Source organism: Agelaius tricolor, unplaced genomic scaffold, assembly GCF_023055355.1.
Source record: "Agelaius tricolor isolate 1412-34295 unplaced genomic scaffold, bAgeTri1.0.p SCAF_11, whole genome shotgun sequence".
In the NCBI taxonomy this organism is placed as follows: Eukaryota; Metazoa; Chordata; class Aves; order Passeriformes; family Icteridae; genus Agelaius; species Agelaius tricolor.
In genome coordinates, this window is record NW_027269271.1 from 19,685,829 (window position 1) to 19,711,066 (window position 25,238).

Sequence of the window (25,238 nt, forward strand, 5' to 3'; positions counted from 1 at the left end):
GCTGACAATAGTGTCACATCAATGCAAAATGCTGGGAAATGACTGCCTGATCCATTTTTTGGATTTATGATATTAAAATCAATTGTGAAATTTTGACAAGACATCAGAATTGTAGATGCATGAAAATAATTTCCTATGATCTTACTTGCAGTAGGTGTCATTTATCATCCCATAGACGTGAATTCCATAGCAGGCATCCATAGCCAAAATTAAGGTGAACCAACCCGTGCTGAGATATGAACCTGACTGGACTCTGTAAAAATACAACATACACAAAACAAATTGCAATGAGAAATTATCAACACTTTATCAAAGAAATAAAATCTATTGCCTGGGACAAAAGGCATTAAGCAGCTTGACAATCTGTCAAAACCACACAATTACTTTGAATTATTTATAGGTATGCTCTCATTCTTCCCAGCTTGGGGCCTCCAGCTATTGTCCACAGGGAAAGAAAACATGTTAAATATCTGAAGTCAAATAATGCATCTCCAGTAAAAGAGAAAATTATTTCTTTTCACATCTGAAAAGCAATTAGTGGAGTTTGTAAAATGAGATAAAGTTTACCAAAACACAAAGTACTGTTGGAATTTGTGTTGTGCTCACATGAGTAGGCACCGTCCTCTTCTGCAAGCAAAATCTTAATCTGCAGTGGGCTTCCCTCAACCTGAAAATTCACGCAGCAATGAAACTTCCAAGGATATTTTGGTACAAAACCATCTAACAGAAGGTTCTGAAAACCAAAATTCTATGCATATCCCTTGACCTAATTTTGTGTTATCGTTCTTTGAGCTACCATAGCAGAGAGAAAACCACAAGAGCATAGTGCCCAGATTGACAGTCTTTGCCCAAATGACTAGATACATTCAATCAGCCCAGAAGTATAACCTGCACCAGTGAGAAAACTTACATGTGTAAGGATTTAGCTCACAGACTGGTCGTTTGAGCAAACACATGCATTGTTAACCACAAACCAAATCCTGTTGGCTCTGCTCACACAGATGTTACCAATGGGGGACTGGGAGTCAATGGAGTTACCCAGATAACCTGGGCATGCAAGGCTCACTGCTTTCACACCTCACAAGCAGTGAGAGCACACTCAGCCCTTACCGCTTACGAAATGGCTGAAGTCCAGCTCTGTGCATGTATTGCTTTCAGTTTTACTGAAATCAGTGAAAATAATTATCTTTAAATTATTTTAAAATGCCCCATTTCCAAAGAAAGATACCACAAAACTCACAAAACCATCTTAAAAGAGCACCTCAATAGAGCTGGGTGTGAGTGAGAGAAGGGGATATATGAGCTTTCTGCCACACCTGTAAGTTCTTAGTTTTTGGGTGTGGTAGGGAGCAGTCTGTTCTCCATCCTAAGTTAAAGCAGCCTAATGTTTGCACACAATTAAGTTTTGCTGTAAAAGAACTCCCAAGTAAGCCTATGTGTAAATCAGTTATTGCCACCAACAAAATCTTCTGAAAACATATTTTTAGTAGGGCAGGAATAAAATTTTCATGTGGAAAAAGAAAAGCCCTATAGCAATTTACCCAGCCTATAAGCCCCAACTTCCTTGTGAGACAGAAGAACCAACCTCAGGTGTTTTTTCCTGGTTCAGAGCAAGAATGTACTTCACTCTCCTGCCTCCCTCCTCCTGCATCAATATACCAATCATTGGTTTTTAGCACAGATTCTGTGTTACATCCTTGCTCAAGCTGAACTAAATACTACTTAAGACAATGGGTGAAAGAGTAGTTGTACAGCCTTTATCATGACAATTACCTGGCACATACAGGTCTGAGATTCAAATTCCTTCTCTGTGTAATACCTTTTATTATGGACACTAGAAAACCTCCAAAAGCTTTAAGTTCCTAAAGAAACTCCAGTACACTCCAGTTTAAATAAACCTTTGGATTTTTTAGTGAAAAACTATTGACTTAATTCCCAGAGTTGAGTCCAAGAACACTGAAAGTAGTTAAATATTCTCTTTCTTGCCCATGTCTGTCCTCCTTCATGGTTGAGCTGGTGTGAACTTCTATCCCTGACTTTCCTGATATATCCTTTCCTTTGGGGAAACAGCTAAGTATCAGTTTAGCTGCTTTTGTAAAGCTCATACTGGAAATAATAAATAAAGGGTTAACTTAAAGCGAAGAACAACAAATGGAAACTAAAGGCAGGGTGTCAAACACCCAGGTTTCATTAGGAAACCAACTGTAATTGTGCTGCTTTTTTGGACACCTTTGTAGCCACGGAAGTGTATAGCTGTTTATCTGCCCCATCAGGATCTTCATCTCTTCAACCAGAATGTTCTGCTACAGTCTAGCAGGAAGAATTCCCAATCCAATTCATGTTATTTCAAAATAACATTCTGCCATGATAAAAGGCTGCATTGCTTCTAACTTGCTTTCTACTCCTGCACCAGGAAAACACTGGCCTTGAGCTTTCAAAGCATTTTAGAATCATAATAACCATTTATAAGAACACGATGAAGATCAGGACTCTTCCGATAATGGAGTTTTATTGGAGAGCACTATATTGACAGCAGCATCTGAAATTTGCTATACTCAGGAGGAAAAAGGAATTTTAAAAAAGAATTAATCAATATTTCATGTCTTGTTTTAACACCATTGGACCTTAGTCCTCTCATCTATATACTGCACTGGCAGGATAAATAAAAACAGCAGAGTGAGTTCCCAGGTACCTTCCCTGGGAGATGAAGTACATGACAGAATACAGATTATATACTTTAAACCAAAGCACTTATATTCATCCATTTTTTCCTCTGAAGATACACAGGGGTACGAGGGAATATACTTAAGCAGTGGAGATTCTGGATGATTTGGTAACACCTTAGAATGCAATCTGATACCATAAACATGCTTTCAAAATTCTAATGAAAGCAATATTAGAAATGCGAAAACAATTTTAGCTGTCCCTAAAAGGCCATAAATCTCCGAATACCTTTTAAAATATCATCCCATAAAACTGTAGTGCAAAGCAATGTCTCAGCCCTTGCTATTATGCTAACACTGTGCACTCAATTTCCCTCTCTACAGGAGAGTTTTACATGTTTCTTGCTTGGTCAGGGGGTTTTGAGACTCATTAGAAAAAGAGTTCCTCTTGTTACTGTAATTGCACTCAAATTTCAACTTTTACACATAGGAAATAAAAAAATCCTCCATTTATGTGTAGCATAAGGCTATGGAACCACACAAGTCTGGAGGAAGGAGGACATTAATCCCAAAATAGAGTAACCAGGAGTTTGTTAAACATCATCTGCAGAACTACAGCAGGCAGAGCTATGGTGATATACGTATGTGTAACAATCCCAAAATTGTTTCCTATGGCTCAGAGAGACTTTTTTTCATAGTATAAAATTAATGGGGTACCAGATCTGGACAGGAAATTGTATCAACAGCTCAGGACAAAATAATGCACTGTTTTTCAAAATACACTTTTAAAAAGATGGCTTTGCTTTCAAGACATGATTTACAGCTGCATACAGCAATAAAAAGGCAATGCTTACAAAAAGTTACTTTGTTTACTTTAAAAATGAAACCTTATTTTGCATACTTCCTACTTTATTAGTGGTCTTAAAGAAATGACAGTTATAGGTTGTAATTCATTCTGCTAAATACCATCCACCATTTCAGAAAAGTACATAGGCATATGCTTAACATTAAAGACATGAAAAGACCAGTGGACTCCACTTCGTTAAAATGCTTGAAACGAAGTATATGCTTGCTTATCTTGCTCTTAGTGAAGGTTTAAGTGCTTAAAATGTCATTATTTAATCTCAGAATATAAAAGTAAGCTCCAAGATTAATAGTTACTTGAAAGTTTCAAGTCTCAAAACATATAATTTGCATTTTTAGTAATGCCTTCCATATACCAGCAGAATGAACTGACTAAAGTTTCTCACAACATGTTACAAAGAGACTTGCATTCTATTTTTCAGAAGAAAATAGTAAAATGCACTTTTAGGATTGCTAGAGTTGTAATAGATGACACATAAAGCTTTAATTAAAATTTAATTTAAAAGAAAAGCAATTAGACAGGGCTCTTCTGCTTTAACTTTCCACCATTTCAAAAAAAAGAATAAGAAATTGACATAAAGAAGATCGACTAGAGAATGCACCCTAAAAATGTTGGCAACTGAAATTCATCTTCTTTGACATCTATAACCATGCTTTGATGTAGGCTAAATGAGGGAAAAACTCATTCTTCCTGTCACTGGGGGTAAATGGAAGAACATAAAATATTTTCTTGGTGATCCAGGGCAGGTGAGTTCAAATTTAGTAAAAGTTTTGTTGTCACTTGAGTTCTGATTTTAGCACAGAAATCCAGGAAGTTCTTTTCTTCATTCAATTGTTCCAGGATTCTTTATGTGCACAATCAATTTTAGTTCTATGGTTCAATGGACTGTAATTTCCAGTGGGGACTTCAGTGGTTAAAAATAAAAATGAAAAAAACGTTTGTGAAGGCAGAGAAGATGTCTACACAAGCAATTGCATGTCAATATGATTGCAGAAAAGAACTTAGAAGTCTATTTTTTAATTCTTTTGGGAGAATCTAGAGATCACAGAAGGTCAATTAAGAGTGTTAATTAAGATAAAACCGAGGAAATTTAGTACTTCAAAAAGCTATTAATTAACAGAGCTTGCCAAAAGCATTAGATAGACACTTTTCCTTTTTGCCTTAATTTCAAAATTTTGCAGTAAAGCAAAATTCATCAGTGACAGATTGAAATGACAAAATTCTCCAGGCCAATTAATTGACAAAAAAATATATCCTTTCATAAAGGCTGTTTATAGAATCTAATCCTCAGATGACTCTCCCACCAAACTATTGAATCAGCAGCAGCTTTATTTGCAGCAGCTTGTCAGGCCTCTTGATTAATAAATAAGTATAAATAAGAGTATTGGACTAAATAAGAGACCTATAATACAGAGAGTAGACGCTTTATTATGTGAGATGCCCTTCCAACAAAAGGGCTAGTTAAAATGATTCAAAATAAACAGAAATATTTTCAAAAATATGTCAGAATTAACTTAGGCTATGTTCAGGTAGAATTGTCTCTGGTACTTCTTTGTATCTGTGGTGCATTAATCCTCTGGGAGGGGTCAGGGTACTCTGGTTTTGCCTGGCACTCTGCCACCTGCCCTGTGTCAGCCTCATCTCTGACAGGGCCTTGGGAAGGAGGGTAGAAGGCACAAGTTCCCTCTGCACTCCCTTGTTAAAGACAATCACCTCTTTTTCTCCCTAGGTTTCTCTGGGTTTTTGCATTGCTGAATCACAGTATATTTCCTTACAACTGAAAACACAGGAAACTTATCTGCCAGCAGATACTGGTGAGCCACTACCCAATTCTATACTAACCAAATTAATGTTTCCATTGCACTTATGTTGACTGAGACTTCTCTCTTTTTTTGTTTTTTATCCCCTGAGGAAGCGTCTCCGAGTACAGCTGCTGTAAAACTCTTCTGCTTTGCCAAATTAAACACCCACATTCCCCAGGTCACAGTTTTGGTCTAAGCCTTTATCTTCACATCACATGTAGGTTTGTAAATGACAGATTGGAATGAGTTGGCAGAAAAATGCACCCACCTCTGAGAGAACAGCAAGGCTCTCACCTCTCCCCTGAGGAGCACATACACTTCTCTTGCTAGAGAGCTGTTTTTCTGAGAGGAGTAAAGGAAGCACTCTTGGTACGGGAGAAGGGCAAAACTCTAAATCCTGAAGAACATCTGCCTTAGCCTGGATTTATTTCTGCTTTCTTGAAGACATGGCACTTTGTTGCTAATTATTTCATTACATACTTTCTGAAGTAAAAAGAGCACAAGAAGAGCGAAGAAGATGCAAGCACAGAGAATTGATTTTACCTGGTAAAAATGGTTGCTATTTCTGCATTATAAAGATCCCTGTTAGGCAACCATTTATCATAATTATTCATTCTTTTGTACTTGTGTGTGTGTGTGAGTGTACACACGTGTTTGCTCTGTATTCCATAAATGTGCAGGACATCTAATAATGAACAGCAGTGCCCCTCTAGCAGTGAGCAGACTGTCTCACACCTCCTGCTTCAGGTCATTCTGGAAAGTGAAACATTTATACATGGGCAGATGTTTTATTAGCCATCATGTATAGTTTTATGCAAAGCTTAAACAAGTGGAATGCATTATGAACAGCACAGACCACGTTCCAGATTCAGGCAGTGACTGTGCCCAGCAAGATGTACCTGGGTATGGACAAGGGATGCACTCCTGCCAGCCCAAACTCTTGGTAGATCATCCCTACTGTCAATCCCGAAAATAAGCTGCAGTTGGGTGGCATACTATTCAATTAATCTCCAGAAATATTTGCTTTCTGTTTATATTAACACTGCACCAATGGAACACAGGGACAAGAGTCCATTTCAGTTGAGTTTACTATAAACCAGCAGGCAAGGCTACTCCCAGGTCACAAACTGGCCCACAAGAATCTCTCCCCACAATCTGATTTAAAAAGAGATGTAACAATTAATAGGCCCCATGTCAAAATGGCATTGAAAAAAAGACAGGAAGGACACTTATGAATGATCACAAAAAGGAGCAGAGAAATGATGGCTTTGTATTTAACTGCATCTAATTTAAAAAACACCAAAACTATCTGACTTACTATTTACTTATTATTTTAGGCAAGACAGGCAAAATCAACATTAGAAATAATAAGGACTAGTCTGTTACTACAAGTACAGAAATAGCTGAGGCATCTGCTTGGGTATTTCATTTATGGATTTATTTCTAATATTTGTGTTGTGTACATTTTTCTAATTTATTTCCTTTCTTTCTTTGTCTATTTAATACACTCATGGAAACCTGAAACAAAGAGGAAAAAGAGGGAAAAAACCAAGGCAGCAGCCTGAGAAAATTGACTTCTGCCTGTCCAAGCTTCTGTAGTTTCCTTATTTCTGATTCCTTGACCTGACTTTGCTGCATTTCAGTTCAGTTCTGAACTCAGGCAACGAGACAAGGAAGTTACTTCACCCAGGCAGAGAGGGCTCCTTCAGACACCTCTGCTGCTGAGCTCAAAGAAGAAAAGCAGAATTCCTGTTTATCAAGGGTGATCACAGAGGTCCAGCTTGGTGCAAAGCACACAGAAGAGAAACAAGACTAAAGAATTATTATTGTAAACTCTGGCCTCCGGCCTATATATTGCACATATATATTATTTCAAGGTGATTCTCATGCATTCTCAGACCTGTACTAATCTCTTCAAGATGAATGGCATCCCCTGTAGAGAACCTGAATTGGTAGATGAATTTCTTACAGCTACTGGGCTTCCACAGGTTGCACTGAGTCTTCAGGTAAGAACTGTGGTCTTGGTGCAAACTGTTTACAGAACAGTAAATCCCAATTTCAAACTTTTTTCCTTTCCCACTCTCTTCCCTAATCCTTCTGTTTCCAGAAATACATATTTCCTTGATTTCGCTTGAGTCAAGATTCTTTATTTCCCTTTCTCAAGTACAGGCTCTGGTTGGAGCCACAGCCCATGCTACTGCCTGCACTCAGTAGTTATCAGCAGAAGATGCCTTTTGTGAGTGCCTGGGTTGCACTTGTCCCCTGGGGTCTGCAATTTATGCACAATCACAAACAACCTCGACCTGCTGCAGCTGCACCGTGCATGGCTCCACACATCTCCACTTGCACTTGGATTTTGTTGATGAACAAAAATGTATGTTTAAATCAGGACAGGATGCACAGAAATGTCACCCATTACAAACATGCAATTATGTTTAGAATAAAAGAAAACTAAATTCACATAAGCAGGTTTGGGGGCTAAACTTTTGGCACCTTTACACAGGCATTTTTCTCTTCAAAAATCACCTGAGTAAAATTCATTCCATGCTTAGGAAGACTGTTTATCAGGAAATGCAGCCCCTCTGGTCAATGGCAGCAGAACACTTGCTCCACAGGACAATTACTTATGCTCACAGTGGTTGAATCAAATGGGGGGTGATGCCAAAACGTCCCAGGTTGTGGCACCATGGTGCAACCCTGTCCCACTGTTGCCCCCCTCTTACTGGACTATGCTGGGCTGAAGACTTCCTGCAATCCCTGGTGGCTGTGACAAAGGGAGTGACAGCTGAAAGCCTGGCACAGGTTCAGGGCTGGTGCCACAGTCGTCTGTAGGGCAGCTTTATGTGCTCTCCTCTTCACCAGGAGCTGCATCCAGTTTGCTGAGTCCTGATTCAATATTTTCACACAGCGTGAAAGGGAGTAGAGAAGGATTTAGATTTTCATCCTTTGTAACCAAAAATGAATCAAAACTAAAAACTGTGCCAAGTGGAAGAAAGAAGACAACAGGGTCTTTTCCCTGCATCTCCATTTAAATCAATATTTGCTGTCTTGGGTCTGCACATTTTTCTGCAAGGAGGATATAAACTAAACAGAGCTGCAGTTAATCCAGGATCCCTGAAGAGATTTAATTAAGGAGGCTTTCCCACCCTTTTCCCACCCTAGCTGCATATTTTAGTGAAATGTATTGTAGGTGAATACAGAAGAAATTTCTTGATTAGCTCTTACCATCTCAATACAAGATACTGAAAGGAGTTCATCTAACCTTGTCTGAAAGCAGCTTAAATTTTTCATAAAAACATTTTCTTTTAGGTTGGGTCTTTTTTATGTTGAAATCGAAAATATGATACAACTTTTTAAAGATGTACATTGTATTTCTGTGACACTGGGATGTGAGCAGAGGCTTTTACAAAGATATTTTGTTTTATTGCTATGGTGAAAATGAAAGAATAGCTAGCATGAGATTGTACTCTAACTCTGTTCATAGGAAGAACACTGGACCAGAAACTCAGCTGACAGAACCCACACTGATGTACATCAGCTGATACCCTTTCAAATTTTCCACAGTCTGCAGTCATTGTAATAGTTCAAGCACTACCTCTTTGATATTGATATGGAAGGGAAGGCGATGTTACAGTGCTCTCCACACATTTTACATTTATGTGAGAACTTTGCTTTTTACCAGGACGGATGCCCATACTAAAATAAAAAAAGCTTATGGAGGGCCAGAATGTTAACTGGTTAACTGTAAGTTTTTCTTCTGAACAGATAATATTCACTGGAGAAAGAGAACTCAAACTCCACAGATTAGACCTTCATCTGTGCACATTCCTCTATCAACAGCTCTTCTCTCCCCGGCTCTGGTATTCAGAAGAGCGTTTCTAAGTATTCTAAAATTCATTCCTAATTTGTTGCTAAATTACTAACTGATTATTTACATTACAGTAGCACTGTGAATCCTCACTGTGCAAGGCACTGTACACACATGGCAGTTTTTGAACCCAAGAGCTTAACAGTCAAACAGCCAAGAGAAGCAGATTCTTTGGAGAATGTACCTGTCCTTACCCCTAGCACAGCACCACATCACAGAGACACGTTCTCTGCAAGTGCATCCAGAGCCACAGAGCTCTTCTCTACACTGCCTACTTGCACTAACCAAAAGTTCATCTTAGATTATGGAACATCAATATTTTTAGCAAAAATGAAGCCTTAAATCCAGACAAATTATTCTGATATGGAAAAATGGAGGTAAAAATAGAACTTGCGTAGGTCTGAATTTTAATTCAATTGCAAGAGGCCATAAAGTAACCCATCAGTCAAGCTTTGAAGATTAACTGCTAATTAACACAGATGTTGCCTTCCCTTTTACTACTGTAACTTCCTCCAGATTAACTTCTCCTTAAAGTATAAAAGGAACAAAATATTTCTCTTTCCTTTTCTTTCTTTTCCTTTTTGATATACCTTTTAATGAAGCCCACACACATATATAGGTGTCATATTATGGTTTAGTATCAATATTAGGGTCTTGCTTATTATCTATTTTCCATCAAAATGGATCAAGTCTTTCACTGCTTTCTTAATTAACTAATCTCTGTCCAAATATCAAGGAAGAAACAAATAATCGTCACATCCCAGCTACTGAAACTTCCTCTAACACCTCCACTGCTTGGCTCACATAGCAGGTGGCTTTCTGAAAGGCATCTTTCACACATGCACATTGTGGGCAGGGAAGGTCAAAGTCTAATTGATGCCTCACTCCAAATACAGGGTGTCCCAAATCCTGAGGACACCCAGGATTAGCTTTTTCATTCCCCTTCTGCTCCCCCAAAGTCACTACATTTATGCAGCAGGGTCTTCTGAAGGCCAGATGCCTGCAGCCACCACTGGTTCAAATGCCTACACTGGAGGCAGCACCCTGATTGGAGGCAAACATATTTGGCAGAACCAAGAATGGCACAAGTTCTTCTCCCAGATGGCAGCCTTTAGACAAAGCATGGTACAGCAAACGGTTCAGAAAAGCAGGAAATGCCACAGAGAAGCTTGCAGGAAGAGGAACTAGGGGTCACAGTTGATTTCCTGCTATCCCACTAAACAGTTTCTTCAACAGTGGACAATTTCAGAATATATTATTCCAATATTCATTGAGTAGTCTGCAGGAGGTTAATAATACAAGTGGAAGCTTTGAGAAAAATCTCCATACTTATTAAGAATAGCAGTTAAATGCTCGAAACCAGAATTTTTATGGCTTCTCTGCTATCAACTGAAGTAGCAAATTAGTTAATTTTCCAAGTCTTTTGCAATCCAGCTTTTTGAGAATAATAAACACAAAAATCATCATACTAATCATCTAGGCAGCTCACTGTCAGTCCAAACTAATGCCTAGGTATGAAGAATGGTGGGGACTTCAGCTAGCACCAGGAATATGATATTTACAGTGAACCCGAGTGAAGTGGGATTCATGAAGTGGGACAGTGGTCCTGTGCTTTTTAAATAAATGCTCTGATTTCTCTTCCACATTATACTGCTCTTAGTAACATCATCTTTTCAGCAATTCCCAGTATCAGCTAGTTAAGAGTTGGCGATGTTACCATGGAATTGTGCAGGCAAGCAGCTTCTTGAAGGCCACACATGTGACAGGACCCATCAGAGGAGACTGTGGCTGCTCCCCTGGCACCAAAGTTCAGGACATCACAGTTAATTAAATTCTTATCTACAAGATTTGCACAACAAACATTAAAACAAGTTAATTCATTACTGTTAGAAACTGCAACTCGCTTGCCACAATTTAGCTGACTCAAGTCTAGATACATCCTTTTGGCACCAAACTCTAAAATCTAGAACTGACTAAAATCTGTCCTGTGGCTACATTACAGAGAACCTCAGGTAACAGTAGGAGCTACACTACTGGAAGGAATACCACATTAAAAATTAAGAGTTCAATCACATACAATAGCAGAGATAATGTCACAATTAGCTTTACAAAACAACATCATTCTTTATAAAGGTCTTTCTCTGCCTCTTCATGCTATGTGCCTGATAAGCCCTTGCCAACAAAGACATTATACTAATTACAATTAGTTATACAAAGTGTAGGATAACTTAAATGATTTATTGATTTTTTTTCCTCACAAAATAAATGTTATTTTGAATTCCAAATATACAGTAAAAAAATAAAGCAGAAGCCACAGATGGCATGTTCAGTCCAGACACGTATGAATGTGAATATACTTACAGGGACACTCAATCCATTTAAAACTTTAATCTTTTCCCTGGAAAAATCATTGCAGAGTAGGTTTTATGCAATTAAATTAATTTTTTCCCTGAGCAGAGACATTTAAGGTACAGAACCAAGAGCTGAGCTGTTTTAAAAAACCCCTTAGAATAAAGAGGATCTTCCACCAATTTTTTTCTTAATGTCTTCAGGTGAACAAATACAAGTATGCACATTTGTAATGCAATATTAATGTGGCACCATGTTTGCCTTTGATATAATTATTATTTACATGCAATCTGAAGACATAAAAGACTCTGAAGTTCTATTAAATAATTTTCTGTATTAACTATCAAACTGTGGTAATGACCACGTCATATCTTGGCATGGAAATAACAAAGGAATCTTTCTGCTTCAGTTCTTTGGGAACTCCTTCAAAGAACTACTACAAGACCCTCCTTTGTCCTCCATCCTGCAACAACACGAATGTCCTGTAACCATATTGAGAATTTGCTTCTCCTGTGAATATCCTCAGTGTTCAAGTGTATTTCCAGGAAGGAATTGCAGCACTGAGAGTCTGAGCAGAGCACAGCACTCAATCCTTCAGGGGGACCCTCTCACAAGTCTATTTTGAACTCCTCTGAAATTCCAAAAAATACCTAGACTCACTGAAAAATGAAGAGCTGATCCAGTCTGATGTTCTCCCAGTCCTCTCTACATGCCCCAACTCCAGAGTGCCAATGCCCTCAAGCACTTAGACATAAACCATCTGTGACACAGACAATGAAGGTACACAAGAGAAAAGGCTTAGGCACAACAGGCATCCCCAGGAAGCAGCAGGTTTACTCTGCTCTCTGAGTGCCTTTTGCCATTACACCAGCCATTTTGTCCTCAGTCTTGTCAAGTGAAGGCACAGCACTTAGGAAAATACATTTCTCTTTTTTTCTGGTCTGCAAGTCAGCATTATCTGATTAGGTCTACTTCCTAGGGCTTGTTCAGTCTCGCTTATCAGACACACTGGAAAATATTTCCAATAATAAGCCAGCAGAAATCTGCCTTCATATCTGGTGTCAGGCTACATATAACAGAAATCTTTTCATTTTAGTTTTAAAGTATTGCTTCATTCAACAAGCTGACTGCTGGCTGACACACAATCTAACCTAAAGGCTATGGATCAGCAGGTAAATGCAGAAATTCTATTAGTTTTCAGACCCGAGGTTTACGCCTTTCATTTCAAATGAAATCAAAATCCTACACATGAATAGGTAAAGCACAGAGTAAAGATCCTTTCTTAAAACCATCCATTACATATTACATGAGTGCAAGGAAGAAAGCAGTTCCTGCATCTTGTAGATACTGTATTTCTAGTGCTCAGTGGCTCTGGCAAGGAGGTAAATAGCAGACATAAAAGAGATCCATTCTGAGGAAAAATTAAAACCATGACCAACATTATATTAGGCAATGTGAAATCCTGCAAAGGTACAAAGACAGGCATAGCCAGATATGCTTGGTATTAACAAAACCTCTCCAAGCTTGTATAAATTGGACTTCCTTACCTAAATCCGATTTTAAAAGTCATAATCAAACTTGTCTATGCTTTAAAGGTTTTGGAAATCAGCATCCTCATATAGGACCAGAAGAAAGAAATAGTGCAAAAGTGCATATTACAATGCATTCAGAATATTGAGGAGAATATTTCTTTTTCCAAACTGAAAGAAACACCGCCAACAAAGAGAGTTTTCATTTCTTTGTTCTTTCTAGAAGTGTACACACCCAGCTTAATACACAAATGAATGAAATTTAGGAATGATTGACTCCTAACTTCATTTTACTGTTTGCTCTAAAGAGAACTGTTCACTGGGAGTTCTCAGAGCATAGGCATCAGCATTTTGGCACACTAAAGGGACTGAATCCCCAAAATAATAGCAGAAAGCATAATTCACTTCTGGTGTGGTTTTCCTTTACAATGGTGGATCATGATAGTCTTATAGCAAGAAAATCAATTGTGATTACCTGGTCACAATTATGATCACACAAATAGTGGTTTGGTTATTTTTGCTGTAAGTCCTATTCTGTGCATTCAGTTAAGGAAATTGTTACATGGTTTTGCTAATTATTCAGGAAAAAAATATAGAATAAAAGCATGCCTTTTTGTACCTTGAAAACTTAGCTGTAACATTTGTCTTTGGAGTATGACATTAAACAGTAAAGAAGCTTGTGGAGCTCCCTCTTTTTCATTATATAAGCCTTATATAATATATAAAGCCAGATCTTTCATTTGTACTTTGTGTTTATTTGTATTTAATCTGCATTTTCTCCTGGCAGATATATAGGTTTGATAGCCTCTAGTTACATTTTGTGCTGATGTTATCTTATAGCTTGATGAGAACAAGTGAGTTGGTATTCTTCATCACAGCTCTTAGCTATTATAATGCACAGCTCTCATTCATAGATATCCCTTACATTTTCTCCAGGAGAGTAGAACTGTAGGTGTCACACAAATACAAAGACATGTCACATCAGCTGGCCCAGAGGGACAGCAAACAAAACCATCAAGATACAATGTCCAGGTCCAGCACTCCCTCAAGTCCAGTAAGTCAATTAAATCACATGTTATGAAGAAATAAAAAGACCCCAAACATGATAATTCTTCTTTATCTCACAGATTATAACAGAAATGATGCTTTATCTTGTCCTTTTGACAGGTGTAATGGCAGCTCTTCTGATTCTGCACAAGTATTTTTGACAAGGAAATAGTGCTCTGTACTCTTCAGTCAAAGGCTGACCTACATGGTGCATTAAAAATAACATTTTGTTGGGTTTTACTAAACCAGGGCTGCACAAAGCTAATATAACATGTAAAATATAAAATATAAATATAAAATATAAAGCATAAAATATAAAATATAAAAGAAACATAAAACATAAACCAAAAATATAATATAATATATAAAAAGATAAAATATAAAAATACATAATATAAAATATAAAAAATAAAATATAAAATCTGAGCTGGCACCATTGCTGATGTAGTACCTTTCATCACAAAAGGTTTTTAGTAGATTTCATGCACACTGACAAATGCAGCCACTTGCACATGGCAATGGTAGAGGACAATTCTGGATGAGGATGAAGAACCATGTATCAAATGAATTCCCCAAAAATATGGGAGGGTCTTGTTCAATGCTGGCAAGAGAGCAACACTGCTATGGAGCAGTTTCCCAATGCAATCTTGAATTACCTTGGAAATCGCTCACCTAAGTATTGACCAGATCTGACTACATTTAACTTGTTTGATCTGATGAGATCAGGTTGTATGGCTGCAAGTTTGTGATAAGAAGCCAGTATTATAAATTGCAGATCCCAGAAAAGCAAAGCAAGAAAACACACAACCCTAAACCATTCGTATGGAAATTATTCAATATAAACAGGTGGTTGCTTCTTGAACTGCTCCTATAATAATTCCATATCCATGGATCATTATGGAAACCACATGCATGCACAGATTATTACCACATGAAACAATGAAGATGTCTCATGTCCCCTCCTAGGTTTGCCAGCATTGCTCAGGGGTTTGTTATTTGAGAGCAATGCCATTATCCTTTATCTTTATGCTGGGCAGAATTGCCCTCCATTGTGCAGTATTCATTATTCCACACTTTGTCATGCACTGCCTCTGCACGTGTGTGTAACACCCACAGACTGCACCCACTGATTTACAGGAACCACAGACACACACTGCACTCACATCCAGCAGAGTATTCCTCACTCTCACAGGGCAAAGCAGCAGAGTTGCACCAGTTTATACATTAGAAGATCACACTCTGTAAACACTGAATGATTTTAGTGGTGACATTATGACTTTGCTTTCCATCAGTTTGTTCCTAAGAGGATGTAAGAAATAAAAATGTACTTGTGGGGAAAGGAATATAAATTAAACTATTTTATAGATTTCAGCAATTGTTCAAAAGCTTGAAAATAACAATACAGGTATGGAGGGAGAAGAGAGAACATCTTCAATTGAGATAATTCAAGTTTGCCATTTACTTGAACAAGTATTACCAGAGAGCTGCTCTTCAACCAGGGAGCCGTCACTTCTCTGAACTTGACAGAAGCTTTGTTCTTTACCTTTGTATTTTTATTTGATTTCTCTGACTGCGGGCAAAGGATTAGTTTGAAATAATGTTTTTTCCCCCCACTGTGAAATGAGTTGCCCACCTCTAACTTGTAAAATACAATGTAGACCAGGCAGACTCCATAACATTTAAATAAACATTTAAATTTAATACAGAGGCAACCAACAGAAAACAAGCAACTGGAGTGGAAGTATTTTGTACAGAGCAGTGTTTGAAAAGATGCTAGACATCATCTCCCTCAGTCCTCAAATACCACAGTAAATGAGCACATAACTCAAACTTCATTTCTCCCTGGAACATTTTTTAAAACTGTCTTTCCTACTGATTTCTGGAGTTTCCCTTTAAGAAGAAACTCTGGGATGAAGGCATTACAAATATAAGATTATCTCCTCTTGATAACTTAGTTTCCTAGTGCATAAATCATATGAAATGGGATTCTGAATTGCATGAATGCATGAAAATTAACCATGGGAAAACACACTGCAATCCAGAGGTGAAATCTACATTGGCAACATGTTCCTTTTAAAGCAGTTTGATGCTGCACATAAACAAGCCCTCACAGTTTTATGAAAGGTATGTGAGGACAAATATTATCACCAACAAGCAGAAAAGCTAAACCTGGACAAAGCCAGCTCTGTGCAGCTCAGCTCCATCTATGCTGAGCTCAGGTACCATCCCCAGCCAGCTCAGCAGCCTGTCAGACCCTGCCCCGAGCTGTGGGTGCAGATGTTGCTGCTCCAGGTGTTGGTCAACACCCCACAGCTGGAGGTGGTTGATCCCACACAGCTCTGGAGCACATAGAAGGTCTCTAACCTGCTCTGAGCAAAATGACCAGACTAGAGCAACTCCTGGGCCTTGGAAGCACAACAGCAGGGGCAGCACAGTAAGGAAGCGGCTGTGTCTCAAAGCACTGCAGCCAGGAACGCGAATCTTGGCCCTCCAGGAGACAGCATTTGTAAGCCCTGGTAAAGCAGCTTCCTAGAATTTCTATTAATAGGAGATTGGAAAAAAAACCCACCAGGAGAGAGCAAAATATCTGATCTTGTGATTTGGGACAAGTAAATAGTTTCAAAATGGCCCTGTGCCTATAATGACAATTATTGGAACCACATCTTTTCCAGCCTGGATGAAGAATGCCTGGTATTCACATACAAAGATCATTGCTGTAATGGTAATTTCTTTGCCACTCCAGGAGCCTGAGCAGCAGACTCAAGTATGATTAAATCATTCAATTCACCTCTTTGTATCTTTTACTTGGCATGACATTGTTATTTACCTGAACTGTAGCTATAAACCCTCACAATTCAAATATTATACAATGCAACAGATTAGTGCCAACCTGAGTCAAGACCACTAGTAAAGCACTCCTCCCTAAGCAAATAATGCTGTGAGCTTCTCAGTACTTTGCCTTAGGTGCTCAGCTTTGTTCAAGAATAATAATGAAAAGAGGCAGAAAAGATATTTGACAAAGTGGTGAGGTGGAGGCTTACATGAAGATGGATTTTCATTCAGTAGCAGCAGGTTGAAGAGGCATGTTCTAGAAAATAATATCTTTTTTCTTTCCTCCTCTTTCTAAGAGAAGAAAAAGTTTCAATCCAAATTATTTTTTATCAAATTTCCATAAAAATGAAGTAAAATTATTTATATGCTTTGTGATCTCTTTCGGTTTTTGGTCTGACATTAAAATGCACTATGCTTTTACCTGAATGACTTTGTGGATAGAGGGCTTCAACTGCTCAAGAAATAAGAATTAGAATTTGCACAAAGTTGTATTGAATTATTAAATTCCTTCACATTTTGGAGCGCTCCAAAATAAACAACACCGTTTTGGGCTTTGTTCCAAGTACTTTCTGCAAACAGAATTATTAAACCATTCACACACCTGTGAAAGCAGCAGGCACTGCTTGGTTAGAGCATGGTGCTGGTAATGCCAGGGTTATGGGTTTAATCCCTATATAGGACACTCATGCTAAGTGTCCCTTCCAACTCAGAATATTCTGTCATTCTGACTTAGTAACTGAAGCACATGGAAGCTGTGTCAGATATCCAAATGGCCTACTCATGGATAACACAGTTATACTCCCACTGTCTCCAGACTCATACTATCAAGCCCAGAGGAAGCTGCAAATCAACAAAAGATAAATCTAATTCTCAATCAATTGCACTGACAGTGCACCACAGACTACAGGACAACAGGAAGAGAACGTGCCTGGCAAATACAGGTGACAGAGACAAGTTATGGGATTATCCCACAGGGCATACACAGACAACATGGCTACTGGTATGGAATTTGTCCTAGCAGTTCTTGAATGACTCCCTCACGGGTGGCCAATGTGCCAGCCATGTGCAATTGTGGTGGCAAAGCAAATGGAGGCCCATCTAAAAAGTGAAAATCCCTGTCTACTTCTGCCCCCAAATCTCATAACTAAGTAGGATGTATGCTTGGTTTTTTTATGCAAAGAAAAACCTTCATCCTAGCCTGAATGCATAGAGAACTTTTCAGAGTACAGAATTTCAAACAGGATTAAACCCCAGTAAATCCTCTTTTGCTGTGCAGACTCTCCTTTCACTGAACACAGGTTTGAAATATGGGGAAGCTGATTTCCCAGAGTGCCATCCTTCACTGGCTCAAATTCTCACAAAGGTTTGTTTTCTCAGCCAGCCCTGCATATTCCTCCCTGTAATGAGTGCAACTGCACTACAAAACAGCCAAAAAATGATTGCCTTTTCACAGGATCCAGGCTCCTACAAACATGAAATAGAAAAGAGACAAATATTGTCCAACCCCATCTCCCAAAACAGTGCAAAATTCCTGTCAATAAATTGGCCTAATGTTCCCAAGGATTTTGCAATTCTTGCTCTCCATATTATATAAAATATTCTTTTAAAAAAAGTTTGAGTAGATCTTCAAAAATTTAAATAAACTGGTCTAGAAAGGACAAGTGATCAGCTGTGAAGGCAAAAGAAAATAACCAGTTTTTATTACAGAATTTATATCCTAAATTTAACCTACATGGCACCTACTAATGAGCATGAGCATCACGTGAAGTAACAATATCTTGCTGAAACAAAAACAAATACTGATGTAGAAAAGTACCTTTTCTACATTTGAGCAAGAGACAGAAATTATTTAGAAGAAAAGCAGTGCAAGTGTTGTAAATATTGCAAATATTTCTTTAGTATGTAGCAGAAATTATTTTATAGCTTTCTTGTGAGAAAGTCTGAAACTCATTTTCTTTTCCTGCAAAGAGAAGTAAAAATATTCTGGAAGTATATAACTATTATGCTCTAAAATATGCATTAGGTACAGAGATAAACTCTCCTAAGAAAACAGTAAGAAAAAAATCTATTCATGAAACTCTACATCATTACCGTTCTGGTTTCTTCTGGAGTAAAAATTCCTATTACAGCAATTAAAAGGATGAAACCCAGCAATTAATTAATTAATTTGTAAGGGCAAAGGAATAAAAACCTAGATGTATTCCCATGGTATTTTCTGAGCCATTTTGCACCTTCTAAGTCATCTGCCAAGAAAAGGTCACTTGAACTAATCCATGCTTACACCTTGGCATCTCCCCTGAAACATGTCACCTCTCCACTGCAGAGGTATTACTTGCTGCCTATGACACTAAGCCTCAGAAACAAGCCAGACTTGATCTAAAAGGAGGTGTGACTGATGTGCATTTCACAAGCCAACACAATCTATACACTGGGTGTCTCAGGAGACCAGCAGTCCAACTTCCTTTGGAGTATTTTCCTCCTCTGTCTACCTTTCAAAGCATTCCTCCTCCTGATACAGGAACTGCAGTGTGGAAAAGGAATCATCAATACAAATCAACATCAAACAATTAACTTTGTGAGACAAAACTCAAAGGAAAGTTAAATGTATTTGCTTATGCTCGGTTTCCTGAAATTCATTGCTTAGACATTCACTACTAGTTGAGAATTCATCTTCTCCTGGTCTCCCAGGCTTTCCCTACACAAAGCCATCTCTTCGTAAACTGGGAATCCTGAAATCTCACGGTGAATGCCTGGCAGCAAACAAACAAATGAAACAATAGATCACAGAATAAAAGCAGCCATAAAAAAAAAAAAAACCCTCATACATAAAAATTAGTTGTCAGATAGCTGACAACTCCATTCTGTCTTCCTGTAACCTGTAACATGCAGGAAACAATCCCTTCACATTTATCACTATTTACCAATACTACTCTCTGAGGTCTCAAAGCTTGGACCAGCTACAGTTGCCACCCACTCCATATTCACAGAATCCATCTCCTTCTCCTGCCATCTGTTCTTTGTCTTGGATTAATCATGATGTATAGGGCAATATGGTTGTTACCTGCTCTGAGCACTGCCCCCAGTACCTCAGCAAAGGTTTCAGCAGAATCCCTCCTGCGAGGCTGTGAGCATCATCTCCAAATGCTTGGTGTGAAACCACTGGAGCACAGAGGCAACTTTTAGGACTAGTGCAATTCCTGATGCTGTTATCATTCTTTGTTCAATGTTCTCTCATATTTCTTATCACTACAATGCTCCAAAGCTGCATTTGTTACAAACACACCTAGTTGGTAGTGACCTCTGATGGATAACACATGATCATTTTTTAAATTTGGACTTCAAAAGGATTCTAAGATTTACCTCTGAAAATTAGGCTTTGATTGGTCTATTTGGGAGTATTATCTGTGATAATACATGCATTTTAGACTTTTGAAGAAACCTGACAGGTGCTAGACATAGAAATTGTAATTTTCCTCTGTGAGTCCGGCTCCATTATACACATTTTCAGATCCCATTTTTTAAGCAAAATCCCTGTTTAAAAAATAATTTTACAGGTTTTAAGATGCCTGTAGTCATTTATTCAGAATTTTTCCTTTTTATTTCAGTCAGATATTAATAGAACAGCAAAGAAAAATCTTCCTGTGGTTCAAAGAACTCATTTTTCTCTATATCTGTCTTTGCTTACATGAGAGGGGGGAAAGGCTCTGATAATCTACAGTACAAGCAAGAAATGTGACAAAGGAAAACTTATCTTTTAAAATGCTCTCCCATTTTTACTTCAGGTGAAACAGGCATTTAATATGCTGGAGGCTGCTTTCTGTGTAGCCTGGAACAGCAGAGACCCAGCATGCTAAATATCACATATAGAGCCTGAATCATAACACAGCAGCTTAGTTACTATTGGAAAATCTGTGACAACTTGAGACAGATGGACAGGAATAGAAGTTTAATCAGTTTTGAAGCTAAAAATTAAATACCAGTGAGACTACTTCTTACTATTCCCAATATTAAGAATGCCAAATAATTTCACAGAATTACAAAATTTGAGAAACTAGAGTGAGGGCAACATATGCAGCAGACCACAGAAGACTTTACCCTTGCAAACAAAGTTGGTGAGCATTTTTGCTCACAGGAAAAGCATCTTAGTTTGAATTTGTATGATAAGTAAATATTCCCACTTCTCTGCTGGTTTGGAAGAGAGGTTAATAGAGGTGAAACATTCAACCAACATCTCTAACATACACATTTTTCTGTGCAGGAAATCATTATTATTCCTGCTTCATGATTTTATCAGCCTGGATGTAAGATCTGCAAAACGGAGAAAGGTTTATAAATGTAAAAAATTCCTTTTTAGAGCAAAATAGAATTACATATTTATGTTTCTGATCAGAAAGTATGCTAGGGCAGTAATTTCATTGAATAAACAGAGACCAAGTCATCACCTTTCTCTCTCTCTGCTGAGATCAAAGCTGGGATTTGCAGATCTCATCCACTGAGGCTTGGATCGTCAGACCTATCAAGGCTGGTAAGATTCAATCCAAGCAGTTATAGCATTTAAGTGGATTCTATTTTTGTTCAGCTTGAATTAACTGTCTGAAAGATTCATTACTTACATTGTTCAAGGCCCTGAACAAATCTGAATTAACTTTAGAGGTTCAGTTTCGTAGGACAGAGCTAGTTTGTATACAAGTTCAAGCTGAATTTTACCAGTGACCTAGGTGGATTGATATGCACAAGACAAAGAAAACTCAAGGTACTTGAGCATGTTAATTCACATTAATACCAAGTGTGTGGAATACTGTAGTTTAAAAATCTTTGATGTTAATAGCATGAGTGATAAAATATGGGTCTAATCAAAATGACTCAGTATTGCACATTAAACCCTGCAGTACCCAATTACTCACTGCTGTTTCTGGTGAAAAATGTGATATTCAAGGGTATAACCTAACCTGCAGCCATAAATAACACATATATTAAAAAGAACAGGTTGATGGCAGGGCTACTAAATGCTGTTCTTTAACTTTGTGATCCTAGCTTTGAACACAGTGGTAGCAGTAGCAGTGCAGTAGTTACACGGTATGATCAGGTCCCTGGACTGAACAAAACCACAAAGTGGTTGTGCTTGTCAAATGCAACATTAATAAGCTTGGGCTTGTTATGGAGATGATATTTCTTTAAAAGAGGACTCACATGTTTTGAACTTGTCATTTTGATTTATCTAGGAGTCTCTTCTTGATTTGCCTTGAAAAACCTTACAAGGGCAGCAAGCGAGTTTTTTGGGATGTCTTGTCACAGGAAAAGGCTTAATCTTACTGTCCACCCACTTTGCTAAATAAGCAACCTGTCATGCTTGTATTAATTCAATCAGGTCAAAGCTGAAACTCATTTTGAAGCTCGTATTTCAGCATTCTTTGTCTTGAACCAACTTTGTCTTGAACTTGTTGTGCATGAACACAAAGCTGTCATACACAGAGAAAACAATTTTTTAAAAAAGAAGAAAAAAACCCTGTCAAATACTTTGGGTTAGGATTTTTTTTTTCCCCTTTCAGTTCAAATAAGTGCCTGTTTTGTGCTGCAGAGATTGGTACAACACTTCATCCATTTCAAACGAGAGGCTGCTTTATGAACTCATGGAAAACAGCTATTTTATACAGCAACTTGCAGATATGATCCTCTGACAAGCAGTGCTCATTAAAAGAGCATCAGCTGGCTCAAGCAGTAGTCTTGGTTGTTACTGAAGTAAGTCAGAGCCTTGGGGATTTTAACACCATTTGTTCAACAAACAGTTTCATTCTGCCCAGCTGAAAAAAAAATTCCAATTTAAAAATAAATCTTTTGTAATGGGCTCAAGGAAATGTATGGAATGGGAGGATTGAGAAGTTATCTATTATACAGGCATTCTGCTCACATGCACGATGATTCTGCCTTGATAAACGAACAGTGACACTATTGGCAAACCTGGGATTTGAAGTAATGGTTCATTAATGCAACTGCACACTAAGTAATGTACTTGGGTGTCAGCATTCTGCTGCGTTTCCTTTCTCATTGTAATACTCTTTTTCCTTCTAGATATGCTTAAAAAATATCCTGGCACTCTGTCAATATATTCCTTTGAAAACCGTCACCATGGGCTGAGACTGCGGTGTGTATATGTAACTGTGCATTGACACATGCATTGCCTTGATGCATTCTGGTGATGCGAGTTCAGGCTCCTGTAGAGATCCAAATGATGATACGATTGCACTGAGCTTACAGACTTCTCTCATGCTGGGATGGAGATGGTGTGAGGAGCTAAACGCACAAAACAGAGCAACATGCTCATACTGCATGGTCTGAATAGCTCTTTCAGCTGCACACAGAGAGCATCTTGCCTTTCCTTAGAGGAGTTCACAGATTAGATATGGCTGAGCTGGGGATGTGGGGTATTCAGTTCTTCCCCCTCACTAACACAATCCTTCTCCTTCTGACTGGAGAATCCCTCTCCTCCTCCTTCTACCCTTCCTTCCTTCTTTCCTTCCCTCTTAGTTTTTTCAAATTATATTCAACAGCTCCCACACCTGCCTTTCAGGGATCAAACGTTTAATGCAATGGTTTGTATAGTCCATGGCTCTGCTCCAGAGAGGTGAGTGCTCAAAGGCCCTGGCAAAAACATTTTGATAGATCATTTAGAATTTAGGATCTATTATAAAAAAACCACAATTGGGGTTGGTAATGTTGGTATGGCAAGGTGTTAGAGTGCAGATAGAGTAAGGCAGGCTTCAATATCAAGGGGAACATCATCCAAAAGGGACAGACTTAATAATTCCTTCCATCTGCCACCTATAGATGACAGAAGGTTGATCAAGCCATCTTTGTGTGATCAGAGAGGAAAAGCGCATTTTCAGCACAATTATGTAGCACAAATTTTAACTATTATCATATTTGTCAGCAAGAATTGCTTGCTAGTCATTGGATGGCTTACACAAATTTATTGTGTGAAGAACTCAGAAAAGGTGTGTGTAATTGTTTTAAACATGTTTCATTAGTTTTTAATTTGTAGACTGATGTGACTAGCGTGGAATAAAGCAGCCTCATGCTTCCTGCCCCAGGAAATTCTTGGAAATTAGATATTTCAACTCAGTGGGATTCACATTGCAATGTATTTTAAATTACAAGAACTGAGTCTTTTGCTCGCTTCTGTCCATCTGTGTTATAGTCTTGGATTTACTCCTATACACAGAATGTATAGATTGCTTCTTATCTACATAGCTTAGTGCAGCTTACACAGAAAAATCAGGAAGGAAATCTCAAAGGCAATTATGTTGGAATTAAACAGCTGCAAGGAATCGTCAAATGCATTCTGGCCAGACCCAGCGGGAGTGTTTGCAATAGTTTGAGTTTATGTGAAAACTCACCTCACATGGAACTTCTGAAGGAAGACATAAGTCTCTGATCAGGACTCTGTGAAATTTTACAGAATTGCTCAGTTTTCCCCAGTCCTATAAAGACATTACTGACAGTCAGCAGAGCTCTCCTTTGCTACTGGCTACTGATTGTAATCCCTTTTCCCCCTACCCCCACAGGTAGGGAATGTGAACAAAGATCCACTGCAGTTAATGGGATCATCCTAAATCCTTCAGAGGAAGCTATCCTACTCCATTAACCCACTGGGGACTAGCTGTAACAGAGGCCAGAGTGTTGTTTAGCTCCAAACCTGCCCCAATTGCCACACATTTTCCCAGGATGCCCGTACCAGCCTACCTGTGCACACTGACAGGGCTGACTGCACTGAGCCAGCAATGATGACCTACAGCTCAAGCTGGAGAGCACATCAAGGAGCTGGCCTGACTCATTCCATCACCAGGCTAAGATCATGCTGCATATTTGATATATCTTTCCAGCTTGCACAGGGGAACCTCCATTCTTATAATTTTGGTGTTTGATGTGCAGTACCAAAGGAGCAAAAATACTTAGCAAGTTGCAAACATTAAGGGTGCACTTGAAAACTTCTTGTTCCAAGCCCACATATCTGATATTGAAGGTGCCCATTGGCACATTCCAAGCAAGAGCAATTTCAAAAACTGAACTAAACATACTGTTATTGACCCGATTTTGTCTGCTACACAAGGTGCAGCCCTTCACCCTGAGGTACCTATGCAGTTCCACAGCTGATGGCCACTGGGAGTACAAGTTGATTGATTTCCTATTTGTATCCAACAGCACTTTAGGGGCATTAAATATTATTTAATGGCATTGATTAAATTTTAATGAAATTATAAAAAAAATCCCGCAATCAAAAATAAC

General features: G+C 38.4%; 1 protein-coding gene across 1 annotated transcript in view; it reads right to left on the minus strand.

The window, feature by feature from the left end:
• ST6GALNAC3 (ST6 N-acetylgalactosaminide alpha-2,6-sialyltransferase 3) overlaps positions 1-25,238 on the minus strand; it is a 214,804-nt gene that overhangs the window by 9,632 nt on the left and 179,934 nt on the right. The window contains exon 4 of the mRNA XM_071436486.1: positions 146-253. Coding sequence (XP_071292587.1) covers positions 146-253 — 108 coding nt within the window. The remainder of the gene's footprint in view (positions 1-145; positions 254-25,238) is intronic.